Source organism: Dendrobates tinctorius, unplaced genomic scaffold (genome assembly GCF_039654945.1).
Source record: "Dendrobates tinctorius isolate UK_male_01 unplaced genomic scaffold, ASM3965494v1 ptg000030l, whole genome shotgun sequence".
In the NCBI taxonomy this organism is placed as follows: Eukaryota; Metazoa; Chordata; class Amphibia; order Anura; family Dendrobatidae; genus Dendrobates; species Dendrobates tinctorius.
In genome coordinates, this window is record NW_027361698.1 from 46,892,180 (window position 1) to 46,907,559 (window position 15,380).

The window sequence follows — 15,380 nt, forward strand, 5'->3', positions numbered from 1 at the left end:
ATAGTGGATTAGTCGGGCGTGAACCAGGCGTTCGAGGAGTTTAGAAATGAAGGGTAGATTAGAGACAGGTCTATAGTTAGCGGCACAGTTTTGGTGGAGGGATGGTTTTTTAAGTAATGGCTGTATGATGGCATGCTTAAATGAGGAAGGAAAGATACCGGAAGAGAGAGAGAGGTTGAATATTTTTGTTAGGTGAGTGGTGACAGCAGGGCAAAGGAACTGGAGGAGTTGTGATGGAATGGGGTCACTGGTGCAAGTAGTAGGGCGAGAAGATGCAAGGAGCCGGAGTACTACTTCTTCTGTGACTGGTTCAAAGTCAGAGAGTGAGCTAGATGCAGTGGGGGAAGGAGGACAGTGCATAGTATGAGCTGATTGGGAGATAATTTCCTGTCGGATATGGTCATTTTTTTCTTTGAAATAATTGGCCAGATCGTCAGCGTGGAGATCCGTGGTTGGGGCCTGCACTCTTAGCTTAAGTAGGGAATGTAAAGTGTCAGAGATGTTTCGGGTTATTGGACAGTGAGGTGATGAGTGTGTTGAAATAGGTTTGTTTTGAGAGGTGAAGTGCAGTGTTGTAGGTTTTAAGCATAAACTTATAATGGATGAAATCTTCGGGTAAATTGGATTTTCTCCACAGACGTTCGGCGCACCTGGAGCACCGCTGTAGGAAGCGTGTTTGCAGCATGTGCCAGGGTTGTCGTCGTCGGGGCCTAGTTGTTCTATGTATAGCAGGTGCAGTTTCATCCAGGGCACTTTGGTTATGTGTTGTTTTTTTTCCCATAGAGCTGTTATTAATCTATTATAGTCAGTGTGACTCCCCTGGCCTAATGATCAGTAGAGATTACATCTTTCATCAGCGTCACTGATCTAACTATGACAATGTATTCTCATGATCATTGAATATTAATGGTCACTATGTATTGTTGGCCATCACTTTTTTTTATTATTCTGTGGTGTTACTGTTTATTGAATGGATCAGACATGTCGGTGTCGAATTTTTTTTTTTTCATTTGAAAATGTATATTTTGCTTTACCGTCCTGATAATTTGCTAGAACAGCCGTTAAACCTTTGAGCATATAAGAAGTTCCGAGCAGTTCCCTTGAAGTCTTTCATGTCACAGATGATAAACAGGAGGGTACGGTGACCGTGTTCTGGTTGCAGCATATCTTCTTTGACAGGAGAAATCTTAATTATTTTTTTGAAATGTGCTGACTTTCTTAGGTCTCACTCACAGAAACCTGCTGAAAGGAAAAAAATGAAATAAAGAAAGGAAGTCATGAAATGTCAGTATTTGTGCGTGAACCTGAAAATCTGAACATTCTGTTACATCTTTTAAGTACTTTTTATATACATAGACTATGACTACATTGTAAAAAATTGCCTTTTTATACATGAAAAATATATTTATTTCGGGGAAAAATATTTAAATGTATGCAAAGATATATGTGACTTTATCTTTTTTATGTAGCGAAGTCATATACTGTATATGCTACATATACAGTTATCAGCCATAACATTCCTATCACTGATGGGTGAAATGAATAACATTGATTACCTTGTGATATTGACAAATGTCAAAGGGTAATATATATTAGGCAGCACATAAAGTCAGTTCTTAAAATGTGTATGTGTTGGAGGCAGGAAAAATGGGCAAAATTAATGACATGAGTTATTAAGAAATGAGCAAAAGTGTGATGGCTACTCGTCGATGGCAGAGCATTACCAAAATGACATGTATTGTGAAGTCTTCCTAGTATGCAGCGAAGTGGTCCAACCAAAGAAGACTAATGTACTCCTGTGGGAGTAAAGTCTAGCCTGTGTGCTCTGACCCCAAAGAAGAGTTACTGTTTGCAGAAGACACTAGTCCTGGCTTTGCTAGAAAGGCGTCAGAGCACCCAATGCATTACAGCTCTGTTCGTTGGGGTTAGTATAGCTGTGGATCAGTCAGTTTCCATTACTGATACCTGTCATCTGGTAAAAGAACCTACAATGGGCATGTTGGCATCAGATCTGGAACGTGATGCAATGGAAGTGAGTGAGAATCTGATAAATCACATTTCTTTTGCATAATATGTAGGCCAAAAGCTTGTCCATCACTCATGTGGAGGAGGAGATGGCACCTGGTCGCACTACAGGATGATGGCAAGTCGTTGGAGGCCGTGTAATGCTGTGGACAGTGTTCTGCTGGATAATAATTTTTTTTTTTTTTTTCGGGAAAGTGTATGTTGCTTAAATTGCACCATTTATCAAACCATTGATACAGAATATGTCATGGCAAAATTATTCCCTAATTGTTTCCCTAAGGCTGTGTGCACACGCTGCGGATTCCGCTGCGTTTCCGCAGCGGTTTTGGCCGCTGCGGACACGCAGCAGTTTTAGCTGCGGTGTACAGTACCATTCATTTGAATGGGAAAAAAAAAACGCTGTGCCGACGCTGCGGAAAAAACCGCGCGGATTTGCTGCGGTTTTGAATCCGCAGAAAGAATTGCATGTCAATTCTTTCTGCGGAAACCGCTGCGGGTTCCTATCTCCACCATTGTGGAGATAGTGAATCCGCAGGACCAAACCGCAGGCAAAACCGCAGATAATCCACAGGTCTTTGGACCTGCGGATTATCTGCGGTTTTTGCAAAATCCATGCGGATTAATCCGCAACGGATTCCGCAGCGTGTGCACGTACCCTACTTGTTTGAGAAACTTGACAAAGGTCTTTACTAAGACTCCAAGTTCACCCAGATACTAATGTTTTAGTGCCAGTTACCAAAGGACAGTTTTAAAAGTCTTGTGGAGACCCTGCCTTTAAAGGTCAGAGCTGTTTTGGCACAAGAGCAACTTGCATAGTATTACGCAAGTGGTCCCCATTTTCATGACCAATTGTGTTCTCAACAATTGAATTGTCACTGATCTAAGAGTTAACACCAATTTGATTATGATAACTTCTTAATGTAAAACTGCTTTAATTCCTTCACAACTTTGGATGTATATCATGTGTTATGGAAGGGAAGGAGTTCCCAACCTTGGACGTATGGGATACGTCCTGACAAAAATGCAGTACCGTGACCGGAGTCATGATAATCACATTAAGGTGCCTGCTGATCCTTGTTGCCACAGGAGACTTGTCGCCACCCCACCGCAACTACGATTGCTGTGATTGACTGTTCCGAAATGAACAGCCAATCACAGCAATTTAATTGTTTCAGGCAATGAAAATGCCTGAAACACTGAGGTCCAGTCTATGATCGGTGCTGTAACAGCACTGATCATAGGCTGGTGCTAGGTAACCGCAGCATCACCAGCCCCAGTTCTGATTGGTGTGCAGAGATGCAGGCTAACCTCACAGTGACCACTCTGCACTCTCATTCGAGCTTGGAGACGTTGAGACATTGAAAGGTGGTCACTGTGCTTTTCTTCCACACATCTGCTGGGCCATGTGGTGCCACAGACTTTTTGAAGCCTCTGCCAACACTTCTGCTGCTTTTCCTGAAAGAAGACATTCCTGACCTGTTCTTGTTTCTTGATTTTACCTAATCCATGCCAATCCCATTTTCCTCCTATCCCTAACCCCTTCCCCACGGACCCTTATGCCACCAAGCACTGATCCGTACTTCACCTCATGTTTTTTGGCATTTTTTTGCGCGTCCTGCAGCCGCCAAGTACTGATCAGTGATGTACATCACTGATCGTCACCCGTGCATGCTTTTGGCAAGGACAGGGCTTTTTTTTCCGGTCCATTCCCCCATCCTTTGCACCACATCCATGCCTGAATCCTTCGGCCGCCAAGCACTGATTATTAGTGATGCACATCACTGATCAGTGCACACGCTTGCTTTTGGTCTGGACTTTTTTTTCTATTTTTTTCACCCCCTTTTGAACCACATCTATGTGTGCGTCCTTCACCCGCTGAGCCACTGGTCAGACGAACATCACTGATCAATGTCTGTGCTCTCTTTTGGCCAGGACTTTTTTTTTTCATGTCTACTTTTTTTCACCCCCAATTGTATCACATCCATTCAAGTATCCTAAAGGTGTCGAGCGCTGATCAATGACGCACATCACTGATCAGCGTCTGGTTGTTTTTTTAATGAAAAAAATAACATAAAAATAATGTAGATTAGTTGATAGGGCTACATTAGGGACAGTAAAAATATACTGTAGTAATTCATTTCTGCTACAGTGTTTTTTACTGAATATAGTCATGGTTAGTGTCAGATAGTTAAGGGAGCTCAGCATTTTTTTTTGTTGACGTTCTTTTAGTATTTTACAAAACTTTTATATTCTTTTTATTTTTTTCTTTCTAGATTCTTTTATCTCTTTTAAATAACAAGAAGTTTACACCAAACACACACACTTGAATAAAATTTGGGACACACATACACCACACACGTGAAAAAATGTCCTTGCTCGTCTCAAACACGGTAGTCAGATAAGGAGGCATACTCCTTCCTTGCCTCCAACAATAGTGAGGGACAGGATGCCCCCTTCCTTTATTTTTCCTCCTCTTTCTCAAGTGATACTGCGCCGCCATGCAGACGCCCCAGGACAGAAAATGAACCAGCATCCACCATTAGTGACTCCCTATGGACCTCACCACCTGAAGATAAGGCACAGATTACTGATTTTGTGGCGCAATCAGGAAGCAAATTTGACTCTCTACCATCACTATAAAAATAGACTTTTTCAAAGTCTTTTTCTCAGGGGATTTTGTAAACCTCATGGTGGCCAAGACAAGTTTATACACCCAGCAATTTTTGGCCCAAAACCCCACTACTTCATTTTGTAACAGAACCCCTGTAGATGCAGTAGAAATGAAGACATTTGGGGGGCCTTGTTCTTAACATTGGGATAGTGAAGAAGCCAGAACTTTGGCGTGTTGATGTTTTATACAACACTCCAGTGTTCCGCATGGCCATGGCCCATAAATGTTTTGAACCCATCCACAAATTTTTGCATTACAACGATAATGTACAATGTCCTCCCAAGATTTCCCCAACTTTGACCGACTTTTTCAAAGTTCGGCCGGTCATTGATCACTTCAGCAACAGGTTTGCTCAGGTGTAAGTTCCCCAAAGGAACATCTGCATGGATGAGTCTCTAATACATTTCAAGGGGAGGCTCAAATACCAACAATATTTCCCACTAAGAGGGCCAGGTACAGAATTAAATTCTACGAGCTGTGCGAGAGTACCTCAGGGTACATACTTAGATTTAGGGTTTATGAAGGGAAGGCTATCTGCATTCAATCCCCTGAATGTCCCCCTGTTCTTGGAGTGTGTGGAGATATTGTGTGGGATTTGGTGCACCCACTGCTGGATCAAAGTTATCAACTCTATGTAGATAACTTTTATACCAGCATCCCTCTCTTCAAATCCTCTCTGTGTGAATTACCGCAGCATGCGGTACTGTCTCCAAAAATTAAAGAGGCCTCTCTAAGATGCTAATTGGGAAGCTGCTCAGAAAGGGTGAGTGTAGAACCCAATGTAGCGACAACATGGTGGTCAAGTATAATGACAAGAGGGATGTCTTTTCTTGACCACCATACCTGGTGATGTCAGTACCCCCACCACTGTACGAAGTACCACTACACATGTCCCCAAACCAGACTCTGTCCTGGGGTACAATAAAAATATGGAGGGAATTGATCTATCTGATCAAGTTCTCCAGCTGTGCAATGCAATGAGAAAAGCTAAGGTTTGGGATAAGAAGCTGGCCATTCATATCGTACACATGGCATTGGATAACTCTTTTGAGCTATCATGATGTGCAGGCCAGACCGGAACCTCCCTTCAGTACCAGGAGGTAGTGATCAAGGCCCTGATATTTGAAAATCAGGAAGAAGCGGGCCCCAGTACTTCTGGAACTGAAGGTGCCCATATCATACCAGGGAACCATTTCCCCAGTGTGCTCCCTTGAACAACAATGAAATGAAGGTTTCCAAAAAAAGTGCCAAGTGTGATTCAGAAGAGAGATAAGAAAGGGCATCACTTCGCAAAGCGACACCTGCCCTGACAAACCTGGCCTGTGTAGAAAGGAATGTTTCAAACTGTACCACACCTCCATGAACTACTAAATTTATTTATGATTTAAACAGCTTACACATGCCAACCTGGTGCACGCTACACAACTCACGTATGCCAAACTGATGCACTCTACACAACTCAGTTATGCCAACCTGATGCACTCAACACAACTTACCTATGCCACCACATTATAAAATTTACATACCTGGGAAACAATAGATCAATTCCAATATAGGGTCACTTGTAGGGGGTTTACACTGTTTAGGCACATCAGGGGCTCGCCAAACGCGATATGAGGCCTGCAGACTATTCCATCAAAGTCTGCATTCCAAAACGTCACTCCTTTATTTCTGAACCCTGCCTTGCACCCAAACAGTAGTTTTATGGGATCCTGGCGTACTCAGGAGAAATTGCACAACAACGTTTGGATTCCATTTTCACCTGTTACCCTTGTGAAAAGAAAAAATGTTTATTTTCACGGGTCTACGTTATAAACTTCTGTAAAGCACCTGGGGGTTCAAGGAGTTCACCACACATATAGAGGGGTCTAGTTTCCAAAATGGGGTCACTTGGGGGGTTTCCACTGTTTAGACACATCAGGGGCTCTCCAATCGCGACAGGGTGTCTGCTCTCAATTCCAGCCATTTTTGCGTTCAAAAAGTCAAACGGTGCTCCTTCCTTTCCGAGCCCTGCTTTGCGCCCAAACAGTAGTTTTCCCCACATATGGGGTATCCGTGTGCTGAGGAAAAGTTGTGCAAAAAATTTTGGGGTTCATTGTCACTTGTTATCATTGTGAAAATACAAAAAAAATTGGGGGTTAAAGTAAAATTTTTGTCAAAACAAGTAAAATGATAATTTTTTCCTTCAATCTTGTTTTAGTTCCTATGAAACACCTGAAAGGTTAATAAAGTTCTTGAATATAGTTTTGAGGGGTGCTGTTTTTAGAATAGTGTCATTTTGGGGTACTTTCTGTCATCTTGGCCCCTCAAACTCAAACGTCATAAGAAAAACAAAAATTATGCTTATGTAAAGTAGACATTTGAGAAATGTTATTTATTAACAATTTTGTGTGACATAACTCTCTGGTTTAATGGCATAAACATTAAAAGTTTGTACGATGCGAAAATGTTGCCATGTTATTTTTTTTCACAAATAAACGATAGTCATTTCGAACAAATTTTACCACTGTTATGAAGTACAATATGTCATAAAAAACAATCTCAACCAGTCTGATCCGTTGAAGCGTTCCAGAGTTATAAACTCATAAAGTGACACTGGTCAGAATTGAAAAAATTGGCCTGGTCATGAAGGTGAAAACAGGCTGGGGTCTGAAGGGATTAAAGAGGAGCTGTCACCAGGTCTTGCTGCCCCATCTGAGATAAGCATAATATTGGGGCAGAGACTGATTGCTGCAATTTGTCACTTACTGAGCAGCTTGCTGTCATTTTGACAACATCACTGTTTTATCTGAAAATTTAACACTTTAACCCCATCCACCAACTGATTGGCAGCTTTCTGCCCAAGTACAGTGTACACAGAAAGACGCCAATCCGTGTTGAGTTCAGAGTTACACAGAGCTCATGAATATGCATGACTGCCTTGCAGTAGGATTTTGGAATTACAACTCTTTAATATGTAGCTGCCTCTTTTTAAAGGGACCAAAATAAATTGGACAATTGTCTCAAAAGCTCTGTGATGGCTACTACCTCGTTAATCCATCATCAGTTCAGGAGGTAAAAGGTCTGAAGTTGATTCCAGGTGTGGCATTTGAATTTGAAAGTTGTTGCTGTGAACTCACAACATGGGGTCAAAGGAGCTCTCAATGGAAGAGAAACTGAAAATCACTGAGCTGGAAAAAAAAAGAAGTCCATCAGAAATAGCAGAAATGTTAGGAGTGGCCAAATCAACAATGTTTTGCAAAATGTACCATATTGCATTGGTGAGCTTGGGAACTCAAAAAATGTCTGGACGTCCATGCAAGATAACAGTGGTGGGTAATCACAGAATCCTTTCCATGATGAAGGTGAACCCCTTCACTACAGCCTCTCAAGTGAAGAGCACTCTCCTGGAATTAGGTGTTTCAGTATCTATAAACAAAAGACTTGATGAGAGAAAATACAGAGGGTTCACCACCAGGTACAGATTAATCTGTACCTGAATGGTGGGAAAAAAAAAGTATGGAGAAGGCTTGAGACAGCTCATAATCCAAAGCACAATACAGTCATATGTAAAAGTTTGGGCACCCCTATTAATGTTAACCTTTTTTCTTTATAACAATTTTGGTTTTTGCAACAGCTATTTCAGTTTCATATATCTAATAACTGATGGACTCAGTTATATTTCTGGATTCAAATGAGGTTTATTGTACTAACAGAAAATGTGCAATCTGCATTTAAACAAAATTTGACCGGTGCAAAAGTATGGGCACCCTTATCATTTTCTTGATTTGAACACTCCTAACTACTTTTTACTGACTTCCTGAAGCACTAAATTGGTTTTGTAACCTCATTGAGCTTTGAACTTCACAGCCAGGTGTATCAAATCATGAGAAAAGGTATTTAAAGTGGCCACTTGCAAGTAGTTCTCCTATTTGATTCTCCTATGAAGAGTGGCATCATGGGCTCCTCAAAACAACTCTCAAATGATCTGAAAACAAAGATTATTCAACATAGCTTTTCATGGGAAGGATACAAAAAGTTGTCTCAGAGATATAACCTGTCAGTTTCCACTGTGAGGAACATAGTAAGGAAATGGAAGAACACAGGTACAGTTCTTGTTAAGCCCAGAAGTGGCAGGCCAAGAAAAATATCAGAAAGGCAGAGAAGAAGAATGGTGAGAACAGTCAAGGACAATCCACAGACCACCTCCAAAGACCTGCAGCATCATCTTGCTGCAGATGGTGTCACTGTGCATCGGTCAACAATACAGCGCACTTTGCACAAGGAGAAGCTGTATGGGAGAGTGATGCGAAAGAAGTCGTTTCTGCAAGCACGCCACAAACAGAGTCGCCTGAGGTATGCAAAAGCACATTTGGACAAGCCAGATACATTTTGGAAGAAGGTCCTGTGGACTGATGAAACAAAGATTGAGTTGTTTGGTCATACAAAAAGGCGTTATGCATGCGCTGTATTGTTGACCGATGCACAGTGACACCATCTGCAGCAAGATGATGCTGCAGGTCTTTGGAGGTGGTCTGTGGATTGTCCTTGACTGTTCTCACCATTCTTCTTCTCTGCCTTTCTGATATTTTTCTTGGCCTGCCACTTCTGGGCTTAACAAGAACTGTACCTGTGTTCTTCCATTTCCTTACTATGTTCCTCACAGTGGAAACTGACAGGTTAAATCTCTGAGACAACTTTTTGTATCCTTCCCCTGAAAAGCTATGTCGAATAATCTTTGTTTTCAGATCATTTGAGAGTTGTTTTGAGGAGCCCATGATGCCACTCTTCATAGGAGAATCAAATAGGAGAACTACTTGCAAGCGGCCACTTTAAATACCTTTTCTCATGATTTGATACACCTGGCTATGAAGTTCAAAGCTCAATGAGGTTACAAAACCAATTTAGTGCTTCAGGAAGTCAGTAAAAAGTAGTTAGGAGTGTTCAAATCAAGAAAATGATAAGGGTGCCCATACTTTTGCACCGGTCAAATTTTGTTTAAATGCAGATTGCACATTTTCTGTTAGTACAATAAACCTCATTTGAATCCAGAAATATAACTGAGTCCATCAGTTATTAGATATATGAAACTGAAATAGCTGTTGCAAAAACCAAAATTGTTATAAAGAAAAAAGGTTAACATTAATAGGGGTGCCCAAACTTTTACATATGACTGTACATCCTCTGTAAAACATGGTGGAGGCAGTGTGATGGCATGGGCATGCATGGCTTCCAATGGCACTAGTCACTAGTGTTTATTAATGATGTGACTGTAGACTGAAGCAGATTGAAGTGTACAGGGCGATACTTCCTGCTCAAATTCAACCAAATGCAGCAAGGTTGATTTGGATGGATCAGATGGACAGTGACCCAAAACATACTGCGAAAGCAACACAGCACTTTTTTAAGGCAAAGAAGTGTAATATTGTGCATTGGCCGAGTCAATCACCATATCTCAACCTCATCGAGCTTGGATTTCACATGTTTAAAACAAAACTTAAGACAGAAAGACCCACAGATGAGCAACAACTGAAGTCAGCTGTAGTGAAGGCCTGGTAAAGCATCACAAAGGAGGAAACCCGGCGTTTGGTGACGTCCATGGCTTCCACACTTCAGGCAACCATTGCCTACAAAGGATTCTGTACAAAGTATTGAAAATGAACATTTTATTTATGGTAAATTATTTTTTCCAATTACTTCTGACCACCTGAAATGAGGAGGCTTTGTAGAAAAATGGTTGCAATTTCTAAACATTTCACAATATATTTTTGTTTAACCCCGTTAAAGCATCACTCCAGCTTTTTTTTTTTATTGCAGCACTGGAGCGATGCTTCTAATGTTAGGTCCCTGCCCTCATTCTTATACTTGCCTTTCACCGTCTGCCACCGCTGCCTCTGTCTGTTTCTAGCAGTTTGTAACCTGCCGGATCACTCCGGTGTTTGTTTGGAACGATCTGGAGGTCACTTTCAATGCAAGTCTATGAGAACCTCGTTCTGGCCTCATTCTCACTCTCATAGACTTGCTTTGAGAGCTTGTGACATAACTCCTGACTTCAGGCCAGTACGAAGTTGCTGTCACAAGATGTTGCCGCGGGACTGGAGTGGCGCCAAAAAAAGATGAAATGCAGCATCAGGTCAGCATTAGACTTGGGTTAGAAGCACCACTCCAGCGCTGAAAAAAGCGCAATGCTGGAGTGGTGCTTTAATTAAAACTAAAAGTCTACTCTTCAATTACATCTCAGTGGTTTCATTTTAAATCATAATTGGTAAAAAAAAAAAAATGTCACGCAAAGCTGAAATCCCAACGACGCGGTCACTGTCCAAATAACACTAAATACTGTATATTTCTATATAAGAGTCAGTCACTGTCCAAATATCTCTTTCATTCTCTTTATATACATGCATATGAACAGAAAGAGACATATATATTTATTAGAAATGATGTATATATATTAGAACGTGCTATACAAATACCTGATTTCTCATCCTATAAAGGTTCATTCCTGCTGCAAAATATTGAACCGAAGCTTATGATAAAAGTGAAAAATACAGACTATTATTTCACTCGTTAAAAACCAAAGGAGGCTCATGCAGGAAAGTATCTTTTCATCTGAATGAGTTGTAATCTTCTAAGTAACGGTGCCGCGCTGGCTTGGCATTGTGCGGTTGTGCAGGTGCCGCTGTGTGCGCAGTGTGAGACAATCATACCTGTATTACGTGGTTCTCTTTTCAGCGGTAGAATTAAGGTACTTATCCTAGAATTGACTCTAGTATAGACTGCTGTGCATTTTTATTTTTGCAGACACGGGCATCATTTGGTGCTGCTTCTCTCACAACGCAGGAATATTTGGAAGGTAAGTGAGGGTAATGGTTTTGCGGAGTCTCCAATCCTGCTGAGCAGCCTGAAACGTGGATCATAAACATTTAAAACAGCTGAAAATCCCATCCACAACACGGCACCGCAGAAGAGCAAATGAGCTACCTGGAGGATCGTCTGCCTCCTCTATCCTCGTTCTTTCATTCCTAGTCTTTCCCTGCCAACAGCCATTTAATAAAATGAAATTTCTAATTAAAGCTGGCATATTCTGCACAACACAGTTGTCCGCTATAAAACAGGAGGGCGGGCGAAGATTAGGGATAATACCGTTTGGAAACCTTTTAGCTTCCTCCTTTCTTCTTAGCTCCATGAATAATTAGTGGTGATTTGCCAAATTTAGAATGACTGCTCTCTGCAGCTCTTGGCTTCATCGCAGGATGATTATATCTAATTGATTTGAACAGAGTGTTAAGAGCATCTGTATAACCCCAGACGTAATGGGAGCTTGATATGCATTGGTGGAAATTTAATATAAGTGTGTAGCATGGCTGTATGGACAAATCACCAGCTGTACTAACAAGTACAAAGATGGAAAGTGGAAACATTGTCCTTATAACGTAAAAGAAAACATATAACCACAGAGGTAAGTGTTTTTTTTAAAGGGTCCAATTTTTAGTTAAATATTTTATCAGCAATATTGATAGGGGCCATCTAGCCCATGTGGCCGCTTGATTTCCTGACGGCGTTATTTCCATTATCTGCATCTGACTCTGCAGCTCAGTCCAAGGTCAACTTCTTTTACCTGAAAAGGGAAGATTCCTAGTGTGATCCATGTGAGAAGTAGTCTAAGAGGAGCATCAAAGGCTGGTTTCACATTTGCGTATGGAGGAGGTGCAGAGGGATGCGGACTTCCTCCGTGAAGCTTAACCTCCTTCAGTCAGCTCCGGCATGCGGCCTGCGTACCCTATCTTTAGCATTGGGTACACAGCCTGTGCGGATGTATGCGGATGCCTTCGCATGCGTCATTTTGACGATGCGGCGACCTGCGCCGAATGCAACACATTCTGGGGTACGCAGGCCGCATGCCGGTGGAACTGACCGGAGGTAGTGCGGCCTTGGGCGGAGCTTTACGGAGGAAGTTCGCATCCCTCCGCAGCTCCTCTATACGCAAATGTGAAACTAGCCTAAGTAGGAATTAGCCCACAAGAGCTGTTCGCTGTACGTATCAGCTTGTACCTAAATAAAATGTCCTTATCACTTAAATTCTACCTTATTTTGATATAAAGAATTGCTCACAGGAATTTATTTTCCTAATGGTCAGCACTGTGGTTATACAAATATTTTTGGAAATTTACCAGAATAGCACTTAGTGCACCGTCCACAGATCCTGTTTGACAGTGCCTTAGGACCCCACGCCCACTCTCTTTGCCATTGTATGGTGCTTTGTCGAGACTCTTTTTCCCTAGAACCATTTTGTGCCTATGTTCAGAGGCCCAGGAAGGTGTAGTACAAGTCAGGCTGCATCACACATCCCTGTGAAATGTCTGTTCTACCCGATTTTGTTTTTATCAGTCAGCACACGGACCCATTGAGTACGTTTTATTATGATCCTCAAAATCAGATCAGAATAGGACATTGTCTCGTGCACACAACCGATTATCTCAGACGAGTGCTATCCATAGTTTTCACAGGTAGCACTCGTACCCATAATATTTTATGGGGCTATGCAAAGATTGGACTGAGTGGCCCAAGGAATAAATCTGAGATGTGTTTATGGGTCCGAGAAAAACATTGGGCCACACTCCGATGACATCTGATTTTGGTCCAATTTTCATGGACTGAGATGGTGGAGAAATTTTTATTTTTTTCTCTCTACATGTCCGAGATAATCGGCCCGCTTTTTTCTGTGGAGAAAACAGTCTACGCTTGTCTAAGTTTTACGGATCTCATTCTCTGATTCATGATTTTAACGGATGCATCCATTCTACCCCAATGGGTCCATGTGTGGTGTCCAACAAAAAGTCGAGCAGCGCACGATCATTTCACACAATGTGTGAATATATTCTAATGCGGCAATTGCATACAGTGTTCAAGCTGTATGTGACAGATGCTGAATGTAGCCTTTAAGCAGAATTTACCTTCCTTTGTGGGTGTTCTTTAATGAATTATTGAGTATTATATGTTTTGTTTAGAGAAAATTAATGTATGTTTTTCTCCCTTCAGACGGATCCAGTTGAGTACTACTGTAATATATGCAAATGTACGCCAGTGGGCATTAAGCCCCAGTTGCCAATGCTGTATATTTTGGTACAAGTAGGAAAGTGTTAAGGGTAGTGAACTTCCTTCTATATAAAATTCTGACAGTCTACCCACCCTTTTTTTTTTCTTCATTATTATTTTTTTAATCAGGAAGATATCAGAGTTTTTTTTATGCTTTACTTACGGTATATCATTTTAAGATTTCTGATTAAATTGCATGGTTTTCTACTAGTCAATATGTGTGGCTTAAAAAAAATAGAGTAAAGTTATTTTAAATCTAAAAACATGTTTTCTGCAAGCAGGACTGTGTCCATTCAATAGAATAGGGGGATGTTCTGCAGTACCTAACAGTGATCCCTACCCATTGTGCATTGCAGCTCTTTCAATATGTATACATCCATCTGCCTGAACTTAAAGCGAACCTGTCACCAGGTTTGGCCAATGTAAGATACAGCCACCGCCTTTCAGGGCTTACCTACAGCTTTCTATAATGATGTAGATAAGCCCCTGGTCCGACCTGAAAGATAAGAAAAATAAGTTTTATTACATTCACCCGGGGAGGCGATCTGGTCCGATGAGGGTCGCAGGTCCGGTACCGGCACCCCCCATCTTATTATGATCGTCGCCTTCCTGCTTGTGCCATGGCTCTCCAGCACAACCTCCTACGCAGGCGTACTTACCTGCCCTGTTGACGGCAGAGCAAAGTACTATGAGTGCGCAGGCGCCGGGAAAGGTCAGAGAGTCCCAGTGCCTGAGCACTGCAGTACTTTGCTCTGCCCTCAACAGGGCAGATAAGTACGCCTGCGTAGGAGGTTGTGCTGGAGAGCCATGATGCAAACAGGAGAACGGCATCGCAAGAAGATGGGAGGCGCTGGACCTGCGACACCCATCACACCGAACCGCCCCCGGGTGAATATAATAAAACTTATTTTTCTTATCTTTCAGGTCGGATCGGGGCTTATCTACAGCATTATAGGATGCTGTAGATAAGCCCTGAAAGACAGTGGCCACATCTTTTATCAGCCAAACCTGGTGACAGGTTCCCTTTAAAAAAGCTGGTCGATTGGGATTATTGGGTGTGAAATCCCCCCATTAATCTAATATTGATGACTAGTCATAAGAATAGCTGAAAAATGTCATACAATGATCACTACCAAAGAAAAGAAAAGGTGGAGTGCTAGTCAAGTATGCTAAAAACCACTAACTTGTAGCTTTGGGTGGTCGTTTCAGAGTGGTAGCTACTCTACTGCAATTACAGTAAGCAAAAACAATATTATTACAACTTTGATCTCTGCACAGTTCCCTCATATTTCTTTCTAGTGATCTTTTTACACTTAGAAAATGTCCCCTTGTCCTCATTGCAGGCCTATGTCTAGAGCAACATCTTTTGGTCCAAAGGACCGCCAAAAAGTTTTAACGGTTTACTTATATGAATTCATCACTATAACCACTATCAGTACATTAATACATCACCAGAACCACATTTTCAGTATTTGAGGAGGATATGGAGAGTTTCTGCTCCAAAAACAAATCTGCATAAATATACACCTCTCTCCCTCTTCTCCCGCCCCCACCGCCGACCTCCTGTCACTGACAGTTCACTCTTCTCTGTGACCTGCTTCCTTACTTG

The 15,380-nt window shown here is 41.7% G+C and overlaps 1 protein-coding gene across 8 annotated transcripts in view; it reads left to right on the forward strand.

The window, feature by feature from the left end:
- The window catches only part of CUNH4orf33 (chromosome unknown C4orf33 homolog), a 347,568-nt gene that overhangs the window by 92,469 nt on the left and 239,719 nt on the right, over window positions 1–15,380 (forward strand). For 3 of the 8 annotated variants that reach the window (XM_073572091.1, XM_073572094.1, XM_073572095.1), the window contains one exon: window positions 11,477–11,528. The exons of the other annotated variants lie outside the window; for them this stretch is intronic. In XM_073572091.1, the coding sequence (XP_073428192.1) occupies window positions 11,477–11,528 (52 nt within the window). The remainder of the gene's footprint in view (window positions 1–11,476; window positions 11,529–15,380) is intronic. 8 annotated transcript variants of the gene reach the window in all.